Raw genomic sequence first — 18,973 nt, forward strand, 5'->3', positions numbered from 1 at the left:
CGGATAATAGACTAGGTGAATCCACACACGCACACAGATTGCACAAGAACAAGAAGCCGAATATGGAAGAAAAGTAAAGAAAAGAATATAGAGGGCAGGAAAGGCTCAACTTTCCATTTGTGATTGAAGCTGCAAGCTCCCCCGCAAAATGACGCGCGACACTACTGTGACGTCATACTTGATCCTCAGCTACAACTACATCACAACGCCGGCCATGGTTCGGCATCGCAGCCGCCATCCTTGCCAAGCGGTGGATCTAAACGGTCCTGCGACCCATAAATCTCTTGGACATACTGTCGAAATCAGGCAATCAGTCTTTTCACCGTCGTTCATAGAGTCGGCCCGACGGCCTGAAGGCAAAGTCCACCCATCCCTGTTTTCAGCTGGCTATCAAGATACCGAGATACCAAGAGCCGGTAATCACATCTGCTAATACATGAATACATTGAGTGTCGATAGAGATTTTCATTGCCTTAGGTTGTAGAGTAAAGAATACACATTACAAAGAATCAATCAATACAAGCCAAAAAACCCACGCTATGCTGTGTACTTAGAATCAAATTATGCCTCGGGATCCACCCTCCTTCCAGCCATTCCGATCACCCCTTCGCATTCCATCGGTCATTGTACGCGTTGACCCCCACAGCAACCTGGCGGTAGAACCAGTTCCTGCTTCCCTCGTCACTGACAGGAATGAAAGGCCCATTTGTACCTCCTTTGAGCGTAATGGCCAGTCCTGTCCTTTCTTTGCTGATGGTCTGTACATCCTTGAGTGGCACATCCCACTCGGTTTGCAGCTTCTTCGTGCGCACCATCATGAGACCATTGTACGTAAGCATGACGAGCATCTCCTTGTTTTGCAGCTCGAGATGCGCAATGTAGTCCTCGTTGAAGTATTTGCCGTTGTCAAGCGTCTTCAACCAAAATTGTCCAAGCGCTTCTCGCTGAGAGTATGGTCGCACAATGCCATCCGTGCCAATGAAACGTGTCAGGCGCACACGGTCGAGGCCCTCTTGGTCAAACACTGTGGTTGTATTGCGCACACCTTCGGCCATGTTGGACGCAAGATCAAAGGCTCCAATCGCAGCCTTGGTAGGCACACCGAGCAGCCCCTTTCCGACACCTTTGACGAAACCAAGAGCACCCTCCTTTTCTGCCCCTTGAATGGGGTGGCGAGCAAGGCCACCGAGCCCACTGGCTAAACTGCTAGCAAAAGCATTGCCACCGGACGTGATACCGTAAAGGGCATGCTTGGGCCGGTTGCGGGAGCGGGACATGCGACGCGAATCCTGGAACTCCTTGTCGAGAGTTGCCGCAGAGAGACCCTTTGACATACTGCCAGTAAACTTGGCCATACTGTCAGAGAAGCCAAACACCGATTTCTTGACAAAGCTCGATGCACCCTTTGCGATACCGATACCAAGATCCTCAGGACGATCAGATTTGACCAGACCCTGGTACGGCTCGTAGAAGATATCCGCAACGCCAGAGCTGATGTTGTTGAAGAGACCGACTGGGTTGCCGAGGAAGTCGGCAGATCCAATAATCACATGGACTTGTCGCAATGACTCTTGGACATAGTGGTTCTTGATATTGTTGATCAATGCGGTCGTCGAGATACGGGCGTTCTCAAGCATCAACGAGTTGTATCGTACCGGCGCATCGTTGACATTGCCAATTGACATGGTAAGAACGTTGACTGCGAACATGAATGGATTAGAGGTAGTCATGGTGTCTTCTGCATTGATACGCTCCGTCCGGACAAACGAAAGGTCGATTTGCATAGGCTGAAGATGTAGGAGCTCAAAGTAGACGTCTTGACCAGACTGCTCTTGCTTTGGTTCAGGAATACTGAGGTTTTCATCCCACAGCTTGCCTTGCTTCTCTTCAGTCCAAGATGCGCCAGGTATATTCGCGAAGTCGATCATGGCAAAGATAAAGTCTTCGTCGATTTCGACAGTCATCTGCTGAAGCAAGAATGTGAAGTACTTGATGTACAAGACACCATACGAGTCATCCTTGACTTTGGTGATTGTGGTCTGGAAGATAGGGTGTGCCTCCATCTCCTTTCCCGTCTTTGGAACAACACTGGGATAGAAGATGATGGGGAAGATACCACCGTAAAGCTGGTTGTCGACTTGGATCCACTTGACCTGCATATTGACCATCTGGTACAGTGGTGAGTCCGAGTACTTTAGCTCAATATCGCGGAGCGTAACGTAGACCAGCTCCTTCAGATGACGATTGACAAGCGAAATGCCAATGCCAGCAAGTCGTAGCTGTGCTTTGAACGTGACATCCGTATCCATGTCCTTGACTTCGAACCCGGTCGTTGTTGACGATGAACCTGCAGACTTTTGCTTATACATACTCTTCGAGGGCTTGTAATTTGCGATTTCCAGAGTCTGCGTAGGACCTGCAGCGACGACGTTGAGATCAATAACCTTCATGCCTCCACCCTCTTGACCAGGTGGAATCTTGAATGGGATAAGCGGCCCAATCTCGGCGAGTTTGACATGTCGCTCTCGACCATTAGCACTAATAACAATTTCCTTGTTCCTCGCTGCCGGGAAATCCCATGCGTATGGCATGATGCTCCGAGGAGGCAGACGGTACCTGATCGGCCGGAAGCCAGAGCCGCGGTCATCTTCATCCTCATCTAGGTTTGGATTCACTTGCCAATACAAGAACTCTTGATCGCTCATGTTCTTGAAAGAGAATGGCCAGTGCTTGTTCTCAACACTGATGTGACAGAATATGGTTGCTGCTTCCATGAGAATGTCTACACGGACGAGCTTTTGGCGTTGGCCAGCCTTTGAAAGCTTGACATGTACGTTGCCAACATTGGAGATATTGAAGGGCGATGACCATTGGTTGTTAACACCGGGGTAACAGAGTGACAACTGGGGTGCGCCGCCTTGTCGCAACCATCGAAGCGGGAAAAGCTCGCCGTCCTTCACCGTCATCCAGTCAGATTGTCCAGGTTCACGGATAAGCAGTTCTTCCTTCATCTTGTTGTTGATGATGAAGCGCGGTGCGATGGAGACGGTCTTGGTCAAGTTGTATTTGCCCTCGCCCTCTGAGACGGACACGCCAAGGTGCATGTCGGAGCGCGATTTGACAGATGGCAAAGCCACTGTATATGTGCTACCAATTGCGTCGAAACTCTGAGGCTTGCTCCAGTTGGAATCGCCAACCCTGATCAGAGCACGATTCTTCTTGTTCTCGGTTGGGTAGGAGAACATGAAGGGTAAGGCCTTGCCAGCATCTTCTTGGTTATCTGTGACAACGCCTTGGCCGGCAGCGGCTCGACCTGAGGCCATGGATTGCTGTGCTCGAACATCCAGCTGTAGTCCGGTGCGGTTGAGTATGATGTATGGACTGTAGATGGCTACCTTGAAAGCGCCACCGCCGTCAGGGAAGTTGCTAGAATCTGTCAGTATGCTTTCATCGTTGAATCTAGTGGAGATAATCTTACAAGAAATGCATGTTGAGGTGGAGAACTGTGTCATTGTTGTCCCTCACTTCAAGCACCTTTTCTCTTCTGAAGCTTTCGCGGTCGGTGGAGTTGATGATGCCAAACTTGCTGGGTTTGAAGGGCCCATCCTGCATCTCAACACTGATTAGCAGCAGATGGGAGAGCTCCACTACGTGGACTGGACTGATTCCGCCCTTTCTGAGGAAGTTTGTCCAATCCTTCTTTGTGTTGCTGTCATAAATCCTGTACTTGAAGTCATATGGAAGAAGGTTGTGGACTTCGACTGGCGCCTGGAGGCGAAGCCTCATGTATGGGTAGACACCAGTCAAAGGATCCTTCTTGTCATAGGCTGCGTGCAACTGGAAGAAGAATGGTGGCGATTGGTCGTCCTGTTCTCCACGGCACGTAATTGTCCGAGTAGGGCGCTTGAGGAGGTCTTTCCAGAATAGGCGCTCATTGGACCAGGCATATCCGAAGCCCTGGTCTGGGCGAATGATCATGGAATGCATGTGGCAAGCACCAACAGGAGCTGGCCGAGCATCCCCAGGAGGAATCTTGTCGATCTTGAGAAGATGGCCGTCTTCAGGACTGAACATTCCAAGTTCAATTGGGATTTGAGTATTGTTCTCCACCAATAATGGGGAGCGGATAATAATGTTCTTGACGTTATCCGATCCAAGCTTCACATCGATCAGCAGGCGATGCTGAATGCGATCCTGCTTCGGCTTCAGGTTGTATAGAAATTCACCCTCGCGATGCACTTGTACGCGAGAAAGAGAGTCAAAGCCACTGCCTTGCAGCTTGATTCCAAGCATCCCAGTGGCGCTTTCAGTGGAAAGCGTTTCTCTTGCCAACGTGGGATCTTCGAATCGCCACGGCCGCTCTTCTCCATCTTCAAGCTTAGCGGCGAAGCCCTCATCTTCTTTGCCCTCAGCCCAAATATTGATGCTAAAACCTGTGTAATTGCGTACACGGTACGGTGCATCGTTGCCTCGGGGCTTGGACAGAATGTCGTCTTCGCTGGTGAGGAAATCAAAGGACTTGGATCCCAGCGCAATTGTAGCGGCTGTTACTGTAAGTTCCATCGATTTGCGAGAATAGAGATCCACAGTCAGCTTGTCTGGGTCCTGGTCTTTGGACATATGGAATCCAACACTCCAAGGTTCTATCAATGGCTCCCATGCGGACTTGGAGAAATTGTACACATTAATCAGTGTGTCGACGGATGTATCGGCGACCATTGCACCCGTCCAGTCTCGTACATCAACTACGAACTTCTTGACGCGCCAATCAAGCATAGGCATTTCATGTACATCGCCAATGAGCACAACACGTATGCCTTCAAAACTGACATGCAGCTCTTCTCTTTTGATAACAGCTGAAGCAGGGGTTTGCTGATGCGTCGTCTGCTGTATAGATCGCTTGCTGGTCGCAACAGATTTTGCTTGACCCTTGTGAGTAGATGCTTTGGCTGCATGAGACGTGCCCTTTTTAGATGGTGTAGCCGCTTTGAGTTTCTGGGCTTCTGCGGAAGCCATAGGCTTCTCGGCGGGGGCAGTCATTGCAGATGCTCTGTTCACAATCTGCATGGCCAACAGGATATCGCGCAGTGACAGTCGTAAGACTAGAGGCTCTATGTCCACGGATATGCTCGTCATTGAAGACTTCGAACCCTGGTTTCGCATATCCAAGGCTGATTGAATGCTGAAGTCATCAAGAATGCGCATGCGATTGGTCTCGAATCGGTCCATGCGGCACAAAAACATGCCCACCTTGTCAACTTGTAGCGTCATTGCTTGCTGTTTAGAAATGAGCACCTGCTTGGTGCCAAGGACAATGGCTTCTGAGCTGGCCAGAGCTGGGTTCGCAATGAGTACAACTTGCGCATCCACCAAGTTCACACGGAATGACACGTTCATGCCATTATCGGCAGGCGCTTCGGCAGGCTGGGGTACTTCCAGTGTTCGGGAACCATCAGGCGACATGATATCATCCTCATCGCTATCCGTTTCTTCCTGTTCGACTCCTTGTTCAATAGCCAAGGGCTCATCAGTGGCAAGTCCTGCGTTGGCGAACGCCTGTAGAGCAAACAAGTAGTCTAGAGCCAAGATGATGCGCGGACTGTCAATGGTCAGAAGCGCAATCATACTGCGTTCTTGTCCGCCAGCAATGGATACACTAGCCATGAACTGCTGCTTGACATCATTGTTGATGAGCGACATGATCTTGCGGAACTTGTTGGTACCTTGCATACGGCTGTCTTTGATAGTGAAGGATTGTATGACAAGCTCTGCTTCCATAGCTCCGTCGCTGATCATGCGGACTTTCACATTGGTGTCGTTCAAAGAGAACTTGGAGAGACTAGCGGCTTCAACGTCACCAACAGGTTCGCTATCTTCAGACTTGATGAGCTCTAGACCGATAGTGCCAACTTTGAAGACAAAGTCCAGCTTTGTCCACTTGTCTTGATCGGTATGCAGTTCAGGTCCTTGTGACGTCACCACATCCTTGGATGGTGCCGTATTTTCATCACTCTTGCCCGTTATTTGACGAGCAGGGCCCGTCGTCTCATTTGGCAGCTGGGCTTGGACGTCCTCTTCAATAGCCTCGGGCTCTGTGGCGAAGGCTGCAGGTATAGAACGCGACAGCTCTAAAGCAAACTTCATCTGCTCAGGTGTGAGTTGCAAATTGATGTTCGACATTGACCCATCAATCTCGAGATCTGGTCGCTGTTGCCCAGGCCTATGCTCAACCATGGTGATCCTGAAATCGAGATCCACTTTGTCGATCAACTGCAGCTCTTCAGAGCGGTCTTCATCATAGTGGAGTCTCGAGGTAAGCTTGATGTTCCTGATGCCGGCCGAAATCTTGTTGGCAGTCTCTGCGCTCTCAGAATCGTCCAGAGGGACAAAACGGTTCTTCGCATAGATCTCTCCCAAGTTTGCAGTAAGGGTATCATGATCTGGTTTGTCGGATACCACCATGCGTGGGAAAACAACAATGGGCGTGCTGATGGTGATGTCGTAATGGAATCTTGTCGCGCGTTGTTGAATCTGTGTCGCTTGGTTTGCCGCGGCCTGACGAGCAGCATTAAAGATGGCCTGCATCTTACCAAATTTGACTGCAAATTGCATGATCTTGCGGAAGGGCTCTGTGAGAAAATTGATCTTGACAGACCCTGTCTTCAGTGCGACTGCCGCGTCATACCCTGGATAGCTCTCCGAATCAGAGTCGAAGGTCTCGTAGCTGAAATCAGCTAGGTTTTTGCCCTCAATAGTTACGAGTTGGCGAAGCGGAGATTCCTCAGATACGCCTTGGTTGACATCGTCAATGAGCGACAGGTTTCCAAGTCTTCCACCAATACGCATGGTTTTACCGCTAAGGAAAATACCAACGTTTCCGGAGTTCAGACTTAGCGTGGCGAGTCGTATGCCGTCATTATTTAGAACTACTGCAATGCGCTTCAACTCTGCGCGAATGCGTATCTTGTCTGGTTCTGCTTGCGGCTGCTCAATAACCGGTTGTTCATCTTCTTCCTGCTTGTCCTTGATCTGAGCCTGCTGGTTTTGGGGAGGTCCAGGGTTCGTAAATGTATCCAGAACAAAGTCTAACAGGGTAAGCAGTGTCCGTCGAGTCACTATCAAGTTAATCGTTGAGACGGCGACTTCCAAGTTTGTCGCAATGCCCTCATATTTGGTTTGGAACTCTGGCGATTCTTTGTTCACCTTGATGAACTTCAGTGTAAATAGATCTTTCTGTTCGTCTGCTGACACATCTTCTGATGTGATGATGTTCTTGAACTCGGGGATTGTAGATTCCTCCACATGGTCTTCAACAGCCAAGCTCCGCAGTCGAACATCTGCAGCCATCTCAAAAGCCTCTTGGTAGAAATCAAGATCGAAACTTTCAGCGACCAACTCAACCAGGAGCTGATCAGCCTTTCTCCCTTCCGGATCTGCTCTGTACAGAGAGCCTTGAAGGCGGTCGACTGTGAATTTGAACTCAAAGTTACGCTGATGTAAATGAACGTTGCGCTTGTCTCCTTTGGGCTCTTGCGCGTCCGAGAATTGCTCTTCAGTGTCACTGTGGCCGTCTTCTTCCATAACAAGCTCATGCTCTTGCGCAGCAAATGCGAACGACCTTGAACGTGATCGCCCGAGAGGATCTGCCTCAGACTTGGCCTCATTCTTGGGTTTCAGGTTTGACGGACCCTTTGCTCCTTCGACCACTGGTTTACTTGGAGTATCATCCCCAAACTTGGGTATGGCCACATCAATCAGTTTCATCAAATTCTTGTACTTGGAGTCCGAAACCGATGCATGAAGTACGGGCAGATTTCCAGAGACGCGGAACTTTGTCAGATCCGACGCTTTTGGGACGATGCATATCTCGATCTTGAAGTCGATATTGATACGGTCGACGATATGATAGTTCTTCACGCTTGAATCTTCCTCCAACTGCGCACGCGTTTCCTCAATTGACGGCCCTATGAGTACTTGCGTTGACTCCAGCTTCAGGTTGAATTTGTCATACATTAGATTCTCCAACTTCCGGAAATCTTCCTCCGTGTACTGCTGCTTCTGTTTCGCTTGAATGTCACGAAGGGTATCCTTGTCGACAAGCTCACTAGTGACGCTCATATGGCCTGCATCAAGGATGAGACAGTTGCTTGATTCCTTGGTAACCGAGTCAGGAACAATGATGAGTGGGGCCTGCAGGTTAAGTTGGGCGTTGATAGTCTTGTGCTCAGCAAGGGCGAACTCCAAACCTGCACGGGTTTGTTGTCGGATGCCTTCAACAGTTGCTCCGGCAGTCTCCATGAGTGCACCAATGGACTCCATGTGCCTCTCTGGAGGTTTGAAGAACTTGGCAACCTCCACCACGAACCTAGGATTGTAAACAAACTCCATGCTCTTCAAATTCATGGTGAGATTCGTGTCGGCTGCTCCGTCGAGTGGATTGTTTTCGAAGGTCAGAAAGAAGAATGGATCTTCCTTCTCTTCTTCTTCGTCATCCTCGTCCTCCATATCCTTGGGCGACTCGTCGTCGTTAAGTTCCTCAATTCGCTTGTCGTCAGGGACGGGTGGTGCATCCTTGACGGTGATAATTTGCGGAAATAGACTACCCTCAGTAGTACCGTCGTACAAACGCATACCCTCAAGAGCCACCTTAACAAACGTCGAGTCCGTACGCTGCAGCAGTTGTGTACTGAATGAGTCGAAAAGAAGTCGAAGTATTTCGTTTCCCTTGCCATGTGGGTCGCGCTTGAGTGTAAAGCTGCCTGTTCGTAGGCTCATGTTGACCTCTAGCTTGACATACTCACGGGGCATATCCACCGACTCGGCAATGGCCTTCTTCTCATCCCAGTCAATGGCATCGTACAGCTCTTTTCGTTGCTGCTCATTCATCTGAGTGTTGTCGTCTTCGTGCTGCTCCTCTGGCTTACTTCCCCAGACCCAAGATGTCCAAGTTTGTTTGGGCGGGGGCTTTTTGACACCAACATTCTCTTTGCGTAGCTGGTTGCGGGCGAGCGAGCGCCAGAAGCGAAGATCCTCGTACGAAAGCTTCCGCTCCAATCTGTCCAGATCATCAGTCTCGGTAACATCAAGCCTTTCTTCGCGTTTCTTCTTCTTGAAAAGCTCAATGTATCGTATCCTGTCATCGCGCCTCTCTTTGAAATATTCCCAGCTCCATTTACGGTTCTTCTCGTGGATCTTATCGAGTACAGCTTTACCCGCAAATCGGAGCCAGCCAGCGGGGTCTTCTTTGGGGGAAGATTTTGGTTGCAGTTTTTTGTACTCTTGGTGGCGAATGAAGTAGTGGAACAAGTCGACCAACATTAGTGCATCGCGGTATTGATCTTCATCAATGATGAAACCGAGTTCATCAAACAAGAGTCGAGCCTTCATCTTAGCACGATCTGTTTTGCCAGTCTTGTCCATCTCCAAACCAGCACGCCCACTAATGGGCTTGAGGATGAACTGATGGTCACCTAGATCAGGGTTGTCGCCTCTAGCAATCATGCTTCGCGCTTGCTCTATGAAGTCTGACCGGTCGATTTGTTGCTCATCGCTACTCTGGTTGCCCTTACCAGTACCAATGAGCTTGGCATCTGTGTCCCAGTACACTGCCAAGGATCCAAGTGTGGCCAGCTTGTGCGTCGAGGCAGACGTACCTTGGATGAAGGTAGGTTTCCAGTTCTCGTCGGTGCTGATGGCGCTGAAGTCTGCAAGGGTGAGACCCAGGGCGAAAGGGTGACCGGGATCGGATATTGAGTCCTCATAGCGGATGTGAATGTTCTTGACGGTAACCTGAACGTTATCGACAATGGCGGTGACCAAACTTGCGGTAAAGCTTTGGTTCTTTTGCTGTTCCTCAGCACTCATGCCCTCAGTGTTTCTCTCTTTTAGTAGTTCTGCACTGTCAAGCTTCTCCATTTTGACAGCGTGAGCACGCCTCTCCTCCTCATCAGCATCATAGTCTGCATCCTCCTTTGGCGCTGCCAGCAAGAAGACGTCTTCGATGCTGACCTTTAGTGGCTTGCCACGCAGATTTGACCAGGGTATCGATAGTGTCAGAGAGCCAAGATGGCCTTCGATAACGTTCAGCGGCAAACGCAATTGGTCAAGGGCTTCGCGACGTAACTCGAGGTCGCGTAGCTTGACGTCTCCAGACCAGATGCCGACATTCAGCTGCTTTGGGTCGAAGTTCTGGACATACATGCCCAGGAACCGATTCAGCAGCGTCGACACAAGTCCTTCGAGCATGGCGGCGGCGTTGGGCCGTTACCCAGGCCGGGCGTCGAAAGCAGGCAAGTGGAGTGTGGGGTATGTGATGGGGTGTATGTCTTGGAGTGGAAAAGGTATCCCTATCGTTGTATCATAAAACTGTGTGAAGTCATAGGAAACGGCCGTCAATTTGCAGTAGCACTGCAGAAGGGGTATCGTAGATGGTAAACACAAGGCGGGGCGTGAATAAAGGCACAGGTTTTGTGTGTGTGAGGTGTCGAGAATTACCGAGGCCGCAGCCAGGAAGAAAACAAAGTAAGTAATCTAGCAAAGAATGCAGAGGCCAGACATTGAAGAGGGGAGGGACACCACACACAACGCAACAGGGAGGAGGTGAATAGAGATCACCAAGGCAGCTACACGTCGTTTAGCCGCAAGTGTCATGGATGCATGACGTAGATCCAGCCTTCCCGCTCACGTGTGCGGGCCGTCTGGTCGTTGATTGGCTGGAGGTCTGCCCCCAATTGCGCTGTCTCCAATTTCTTCCCGCGTCCACTCCCCGCGGATCGCGTCTGAAGACGTCGCGCATCAAGAGTAGAGGGTAATATATACCATTCTGAGCCGAATTTCTTCTTTATAATACTATTGCGAATTTTTGTTCCCACTTCCCTGGTGGTCTACCATTGGCACACACAAACTGCGACCCTGAACTCGGCCAGCCAACAGCACAACCTTTTCCATAGACACATACTATTTTCAAGATGGGCTGGTGGCCCTTTTCAGGTTCAGGCGCAGACGCCGCAGCAAAACAGCAGCACCAACAGCCAGCTACTATCTCAAGTTCCACATCACCCGTACAAAAACCAAACGACGCGCCCACACCGACAATGTCACAAACACATTCTGCCCCCCACGATCCCGACTTCTATGCCGCCCACCCACACCTCGCTCCGCCCTCTTTTTCTTCCAATACTGTCTCGTCGTCGACAACGAACAGCACAGACAACAACACACAACAACTCGAGGAGCTCGACCCTACACTACCCCGTACCATGTCCTGCCGCGCCGCCTTTGATAGCGCCTTCTATTGCTCATCGCTCGGCGGCCACTTCAACGATATATACCGCTATGGACAACTAAGAAGCTGCTCCGACCACTGGAGCGACTTTTGGTTCTGTATGCGCACAAAGAATAGTCGGAGTGGCCAGGAAGTCAAGGAGCGCATGGTGCAGGATAGGTATCGGGAAAAGGAAACGATGCTCAAGAGCGGGCCTAATAGCGAAGATATTTGGCGTAAAAGGAAGCCAGGAGAAGAGGTTAGAGGGGCATTCAGTAGGCCTGCTGATGTCTAGAGGCAATGATATGGGAATATGCTTGTGTACGATATACTGTAGGACTAGATGTTGATAGGCAGTGAGGTTGGTCCGTTCATTTACGATTAACATCCTTCCAAAAAAACTCACATGACACGTACAGTGAGTACAACACTTGGCCCCTCTCTCCTCCAAGATTACGAATGACTTCAAGACCTTCTTTATGTGTACCTTTTTGTTGTGTCATAAACTGTGTTCATCGAAAATTTTATGGACCTATTATGCGCGCTGATGGGGCGTTTTACCAATTGATTAATTGATGTGTTCAACGTCTATACATGAAAGCCTCCTATATGGCATATAGACGAGGCCTAGGGTTTAGAGGTGCCTAGAATGCCTAGTTAAGGTGAGATAACTCTAAGGTGAGGGCTATGTAGATACTCTCCTACTGGTTAAGAAGCCTTACTACCTTATCACGTACCTAAGTACGTACTGGTAAACAGGCGTAGATAGTATCGGGCTGTGAGTCTTACTATGGAGGATATGATTACGTTTGCCTTCGCATGTACTGCACTGTTAGTAGTTAGATGTGCGATGGTTTAGAGTAAAAGAGGGACACTATATAGGCTAAAACTTTTAATCAGATAATCTCTTTCTACTGTACAGGACGTCTTGCTCTTATACCTAAGTTTGGACAATAGTTCTGCTCAAGGTTTTTCGTAACCCTGTGCACCGACACACTAACCGTCTGTTACATTACCTTTTAGCATCGCATTTTCTATCTTGCTCTTATCCAAGTACCAGCTACACTATGCTTAAGGAATCTATGTCTAGTGTCATATGTAACAGCCACTTTACCAGGGAAATAGCTGTTACGGGATTGTGTGGCTTCAATACTCTACTGAAGATAGGCAAAATAATGTGGTCGAATTTGTGGGTGGATCTACAGCGTTGAACAGTTCTTTGCGGTCTTCGCGCCCGATTATTGCAGGCTAGTGGTGTTGTGCTGCCTAAGGTGAAGGATGATAGATCCCTACATGGTACTAATTCATGACAAAGTCCGTACTGAGGGAGTATAGTGATCAATTTTCCAAAGTTCTTATCCGACTATTGTCATTTGGAAGCCATAACAATTGAGAGGGCACATTTACTTGTTCTGTTCAAGATGGAAATCAGTTTACAATGTCTTCACAACTAGACTTTCTGAATACAGATTTTTGGCGATACTTATTCTGCCTCAACTTCTTCATCTCACAACGAGAACTCTTCTGGAAATCAATACCGAAAAAGGTTCCTTGATATTTTCTCCTAACGACTGCTGTTTATTCCGAGGCGATGACTTACATCTATCTACAGAACTTCAAGTACCTGGCAGAAACCACATACGAAGACCTTCCATAATAGTCTACTCGTGCTTGAATCATTGTAGCCACCTCCTGCATAGCCTATATCATCGGCAGATGACTATCTATATGCCCTTTGAATCGATCAATAATCACGTTTCAATCTTCACAAGCATTATGTAAAAAATTGTTTCCATGGAGCTAGTCGAGCCCATAGGTAAGCCAGCTTGTCCCCTTTACCCATTAGAAGTAGAAGTAGCTTGAGAATATACTATACTGTTAAGACAAGCAATAATACAGGCAAAAAATAAAAATGATCAAATGATGACCAAGGTACTCTGTACATATCCATTAGTCGAACAGTAGTGATGTATCTGATGCGCACGATCATCAGCAACAGTGTTTTGCAAGTAGGACTGGGGAGAAGTCGGCGATCGGCGTTCGACCGCTCAGACGCTAGACCCTGTTTGGAATGCTCCAAGTGATGCGATGCGAACGTTCGGTTCTCGAACTAATTCACTCTTGCAAACAACACTTTGGTGTCTGCTTACTACATGGCTCAAACCAGGTGATCATCATTCATTAGGAGACACGAATTACCTCTCTCCAAGGCTCGTATCCAACACAAATAGGCCCACACACCGCAGAGGACCTAAGCACCCTCAAAAGACTAGTAGCACCCTGCGACTACCCTGTCTCACACGATCAAGACGCAGCGCGACTCTCGGACTCCTTGAAAGCCTCAGGTATCGCCATGGTCCGAAATGGCAGCCCGTCGCCAGCGGACAATTTTCCGCTAGGCCATTCAGCGACATCCCCTCAACCGCAGCCCTCGAAGCGCGACAAGCGGCGCAACATGCTCGCTGAGAAGCTCGCGGAAATGATGGCCTCTTTCTCTGACAACAGAGATAGCCACTATCGCGCTCAGCTGGCTGCGCTTCAAGCTGACATCAACCTGATTATGAAGGCTGACCCTTATGCGAACCAACCACTCGAGGATAATGGAGAGGAGGCCTCGGAGCTCATCGCGCAGATTATGGGCAACAACGTGCCATCTGCACCCAGCGCTGGCACAGATTATATCGCGCAATGCGGAAAACACTACTCGCGCTTCGTTGACGCGGTCAATGATGCGATGGAGGAGCGGGACTACAATCTCACCATGCTCTGGGTGCGTGCCCCCCTGCATTCCAAGATCCTGACACGAGACGCTAATCGTAGGCTTCATACAGAACAAACACGAAAACACAAAGAACGAAATCGAAAATTCACATTACTACAAAGTCCAAATCGCCGAAGAGGAGCACAAGTTGCTTGCCGCCACCATTCGGGAGCGTCTCGTAGCCAGCATACAGCAACGAACTAACAGGCTGAAGCGAGAGAAGGAGCAGCTTGACTTGTCCGACAGCAATGCAATGCTCCTTCATCCTAATCAATTCAGCATCGGAAACCCTGCCAGTCCCGGCGGACCGCAAGCGCCTCGGAAAACAAGAAGGACGGGACACAAGTTCGGGGACGCTGAAGAGCTGGCTGCAGCCAATGAAACCAAGCGCAAGAGAAAGTTATTTGAGGATCAGGACAACGATTCCCCGAACGCCTCTGCCCGGGCTATCGAAATGGGCATTGGCTCTCCGTTCCGTGAAGCCAAAGCACGTACTGTCAATGCACAGTTCGAGTCATCTGCCTACTCTCTTGAACGCCTGTTCACCGAGAAGGAGCTTAACATGGCTATGAATCAGGCCACTACAGCCGCCTCTCACTTCTTTGCAAAGATGAAGAACACAGAAGCTGCGACGCAAGAGGCAACAACGAACGGTAACACAAATGGCACAAACGGAGAGCATGCTTCTGAAAACGGCGACCCTATGGATCAAGATCAGGACTCGGACGACATACCAGGCGCTTCTGACATGGTACGCCAGCACTCATCGAACCCTCATGCCACGCGCGGTGCTACCCGGTCTGCACTCAATCCCACGGCAGCCATAGTCAGCGGACAAATACCACCATTCATCTACAACCCGCCTTTTGTGTTGGATGCAAAGATATTTCAGAAGATCAACGCGTCGGCGCCACCACCGCCCTCGCTCTCGGCACATGATGTGGAGCAGGATCTGAAGCTGATGCTAAGGGAAGCACGGCCGGATGATGATCTGAACGAGAAGCTGTTGCAGGCTGCATGCAACCCGGTCAAAGCACGAGACTACCAGGTCCAGCCACCGAACTTCTCTGAGCCCGTCAATGAGATGACAAGCGCACTACGCAGCACAGCACCACATCTGGAAGTAGGAGCAGGGCTAGGAGGAGTGCCTATGAGCGCGCAGAGCAGTGCTGCAGGATGGTCCGAAGGGGGTGGGAATACGCCGATAGGACGGAACGGAGAGAGAGACTCACTCGCTGTTGGTGGTCATGGCGGCGGTGTTGCGATGAGTCGAACGGCCAGTGGAAGCGGAAGGGGACGCGGTCGAGGACGCGGAGGTGGTTAGGACGCGTCTCGGCGGTAGTCGGCTTCCTATTCTACTTGGACTTGAACGTCACGGTCTCGTATTATACCCATGTCTGGCGTTTGGGGACGCGATGCATGTGCGGCGTTGGGCTGGATGCTGGATACATACTACTGTACTCACATGTACCGAGGTTTTGCTTTGTAGTTTCTTTGTTATTGCAGTTGACTCAGGGACACAACGAGTCAGGAGTTCTGTCGCAGCCAGGCAGACGCGTCAGTTCCCCCGTTTGTACTTGTATTCCCATTTTGTCTTTGATTTTTTTCCTGTTACTTTGGCGTACCAGGCAGACACAGTGTCAATACAGAGGTTTACCAATCAATCAGATCATGTTTTCGTGTCTGTCCGCGTGTCAAGGCTAGCTGTGCATGACAACAGGCCATGTATGTATTCACGTAGTCAGTCGGCAAGACAGGCGATCGTTTGCAGGGTGTATTGCATAGGTGTTTCGTCAGTCTGCAATCAGCAGCAGCAGTAGCAGCAGGCCACATCATACGAGGGTGTTAACAGTCGATAGCATGGATGGCGGCGGTGGGGATAAAATTCGCGGCCTCGTCGAAGGTACGTGAAGGCGCTGGTTGCCATGGGCGGCCATGGCGGGGTTGCTCGCTAAAACAACTGGATTGAGGTCATGGTGGGGTGAGGGTGCCGTCATAGCAGCCTCCATGCGAGCCTCGCGCCCAGCGGCGAGACAAGCAGGCACGGCATCAACGGCAGGCGCGACACAGCAACCCGCTCAAGGCGGCAGGAGCACAGGGGGCGCCTTCCATGCATCGTATCTGGCAGGAAAAAAAAGGCGATTTCGCCCCAGAGAAGCCGTCAGACAGCTGTTTCTAGTGGGTCGCAGAGCTTGCGGGAAGATTCTGGTTGGAGGCTTGGCACGTCGAACCCGCTGGAATTCTGTAGAAACAAGACGTTCCAAAGCAATACAAAAACTGCTCCGCCGCCGCCTTGGGCTGTCTCTCCAATTCACTACTCAAATCACATTTGAATCTTTAAGCCTCACCCACACGAAGTCTCTGACTTGTGAGCACCTTTGCGAATTTTCCTTCTACTACTTTGATACCCCACTACACATTCGCCTACCTACACCATGGCACCCGCGATCGGAATCGATCTTGGAACCACATACTCATGTGTCGGCATCTTCCGAGATGACCGCATTGAGATCATCGCCAACGACCAGGGTAACCGCACAACACCCTCGTTCGTTGCCTTTACCGACACCGAGCGTCTCATTGGTGACTCGGCAAAGAACCAAGTCGCCATGAACCCTACCAACACCGTCTTCGATGCCAAGCGCCTCATTGGTCGCAAGTTCGCCGACGCTGAGGTCCAGGCCGACATGAAGCACTTCCCCTTCAAGGTCATTGACAAGGGTGGCAAGCCTGTCATCCAGGTCGAGTTCAAGGGCGAGGAGAAGACATTCACACCAGAGGAGATCTCATCTATGGTCCTGACCAAGATGAGGGAGACCGCAGAGTCCTACCTCGGTGGAACCGTCAACAACGCTGTCGTTACTGTCCCAGCCTACTTCAACGACTCACAACGTCAGGCCACCAAGGATGCTGGTCTCATCGCCGGTCTCAACGTCCTCCGTATCATCAACGAGCCTACTGCCGCTGCCATCGCCTACGGTCTTGACAAGAAGACCCAGGGTGAGCGCAACGTCCTCATCTTCGACTTGGGTGGTGGTACTTTCGATGTCTCTCTCTTGACCATTGAGGAGGGTATCTTCGAGGTCAAGTCCACTGCAGGTGACACTCACTTGGGTGGTGAAGACTTCGACAACCGTCTTGTCAACCACTTCACACAAGAATTCAAAAGAAAACACAAGAAAGGTTAGAGGATTTCCATTTTATTCCAGTTCTTCTTGATATTTTTTGGAATTTTTTTGCTAACATTGAAGACAGATCTCACCACCAACGCTCGTGCCCTTCGTCGTCTACGAACCGCTTGCGAACGTGCCAAGCGCACTCTTTCTTCTTCAGCTCAGACCTCCATCGAGATTGAGTAAGTTTTACCCTCTAGTAACGAATTGTCTTGACTCTCTTACTAACAAACCCTAGCTCCCTCTATGAAGGTATCGACTTCTACACCTCCATCACCCGTGCCCGCTTCGAGGAGCTGTGCCAGGACCTCTTCCGCTCCACCATGGAGCCTGTCGAGCGTGTCCTCCGCGATGCCAAGATCGACAAGTCCTCTGTCCACGAGATCGTCCTCGTCGGTGGATCCACCCGTATCCCCAAGGTCCAGAAGATGGTCTCCGACTTCTTCAACGGAAAGGAGCCCAACAAGTCCATCAACCCCGATGAGGCTGTCGCCTACGGTGCTGCCGTCCAGGCTGCCATCCTGTCCGGTGACACATCTTCCAAGTCCACCTCCGAGATCCTGCTCCTCGATGTCGCGCCGCTCTCCATCGGTATTGAGACCGCTGGTGGTGTCATGACTCCTCTCATCAAGCGCAACACCACCATCCCCACCAAGAAGTCCGAGGTCTTCTCTACCTTCAGCGACAACCAGCCTGGTGTGCTCATCCAAGTCTACGAGGGTGAGCGTGCCCGCACTAAGGACAACAACCTGCTCGGCAAGTTCGAGCTGACCGGCATCCCACCTGCTCCTCGTGGTGTTCCTCAGATCGAGGTCACCTTCGACGTCGACGCCAACGGTATCATCAACGTCTCCGCCCTTGAGAAGGGTACCGGAAAGACCAACAAGATCGTCATCACCAACGACAAGGGCCGTCTCTCCAAGGAGGAGATCGAGCGCATGTTGGCCGAGGCTGAGAAGTACAAGGCCGAGGATGAGGCTGAGGCTGCCCGTATCGCCGCCAAGAACGCTCTCGAGTCCTACGCCTACTCTCTGCGCAACACCCTCAGCGACTCCAAGGTCGACGAGAAGCTCGATGCTGGTGACAAGGAGAAGCTCAAGGCCGAGATCGACAAGACCGTCGCCTGGTTGGACGACAACCAGACCGCCACCAAGGACGAGTACGAGTCTCAGCAGAAGGAGCTCGAGGGTGTCGCCAACCCCATCATGATGAAGTTCTACGGAGCTGGTGGTGAGGGTGGCATGCCTGGCGGTATGCCCGGCGGTGCTCCCGGCGGCGCCCACGGTGGTGCTGGCGGCGATGATGGCCCAACTGTCGAGGAGGTTGACTAAGTGGATCGCTCCTCAGCAGTCTCTTTGTCTTCTTCAGCATCTTCTAGCATAGACATTTTCCATGGGATTAGTTCACGGAGTTCCAGGCTTATGAGCCCTTTTCATTTGTTTTCCTAACTGCATCGGATGACTAACGATCAATGACTTTGGGAGGAAAAGTTCGGTGGTAGCATGTACTCTAATAATAGGGTTTAATATCCTGTGTAGAGAATTGAAACGACATTTCAAAATACTTGACTGTGTGCATCTTGCTTGGTGTTTGTGACTATGTGTTGACTTTAGAAGAACATGCGACAAGAGAAACATCTGGACTATGATCGAGAGAGGCTGTTGGACAGTTTACCATCATTCCAATGACTAATTAAAGTACAGCAGTATGAGCACCGCTTTACATTGTGGTGTATCTCCGCACAGCGGAGTGTAACTAACTTGAAAGCAAAACTAA

General features: G+C 50.4%; 4 protein-coding genes across 4 annotated transcripts; 3 read left to right on the forward strand and 1 right to left on the reverse strand.

Annotated features, from left to right (window-relative positions):
• Nucleotides 1-599: 599 nt before the first annotated feature.
• On the reverse strand, nucleotides 600-10,245 carry COCVIDRAFT_22971 (hypothetical protein; the record flags this gene model as incomplete). Its single annotated transcript, XM_014705441.1, has 2 exons — nucleotides 600-3,426; nucleotides 3,479-10,245. The coding sequence occupies 2 exons, from the start codon at nucleotides 10,243-10,245 to the stop codon at nucleotides 600-602; spliced, it is 9,594 nt and encodes a 3,197-aa protein (XP_014560927.1).
• Nucleotides 10,246-10,967: 722 nt separating this feature from the next.
• On the forward strand, nucleotides 10,968-11,558 carry COCVIDRAFT_22972 (hypothetical protein; the record flags this gene model as incomplete). Its single annotated transcript, XM_014705442.1, has 1 exon — nucleotides 10,968-11,558. The coding sequence occupies one exon, from the start codon at nucleotides 10,968-10,970 to the stop codon at nucleotides 11,556-11,558; it is 591 nt and encodes a 196-aa protein (XP_014560928.1).
• Nucleotides 11,559-13,616: 2,058 nt separating this feature from the next.
• On the forward strand, nucleotides 13,617-15,348 carry COCVIDRAFT_88026 (hypothetical protein; the record flags this gene model as incomplete). Its single annotated transcript, XM_014705527.1, has 2 exons — nucleotides 13,617-14,033; nucleotides 14,095-15,348. 2 exons carry the CDS (start codon nucleotides 13,617-13,619, stop codon nucleotides 15,346-15,348), a joined length of 1,671 nt encoding a protein of 556 aa, XP_014561013.1.
• Nucleotides 15,349-16,459: 1,111 nt separating this feature from the next.
• On the forward strand, nucleotides 16,460-18,528 carry COCVIDRAFT_34040 (hypothetical protein; the record flags this gene model as incomplete). The annotated part of the gene is made up of 3 exons (XM_014705528.1): nucleotides 16,460-17,207; nucleotides 17,280-17,379; nucleotides 17,436-18,528. The coding sequence occupies 3 exons, from the start codon at nucleotides 16,460-16,462 to the stop codon at nucleotides 18,526-18,528; spliced, it is 1,941 nt and encodes a 646-aa protein (XP_014561014.1).
• Nucleotides 18,529-18,973: the final 445 nt, after the last annotated feature.

This window comes from Bipolaris victoriae, assembly GCF_000527765.1.
Source record: "Bipolaris victoriae FI3 unplaced genomic scaffold scaffold_8, whole genome shotgun sequence".
In the NCBI taxonomy this organism is placed as follows: Eukaryota; Fungi; Ascomycota; class Dothideomycetes; order Pleosporales; family Pleosporaceae; genus Bipolaris; species Bipolaris victoriae.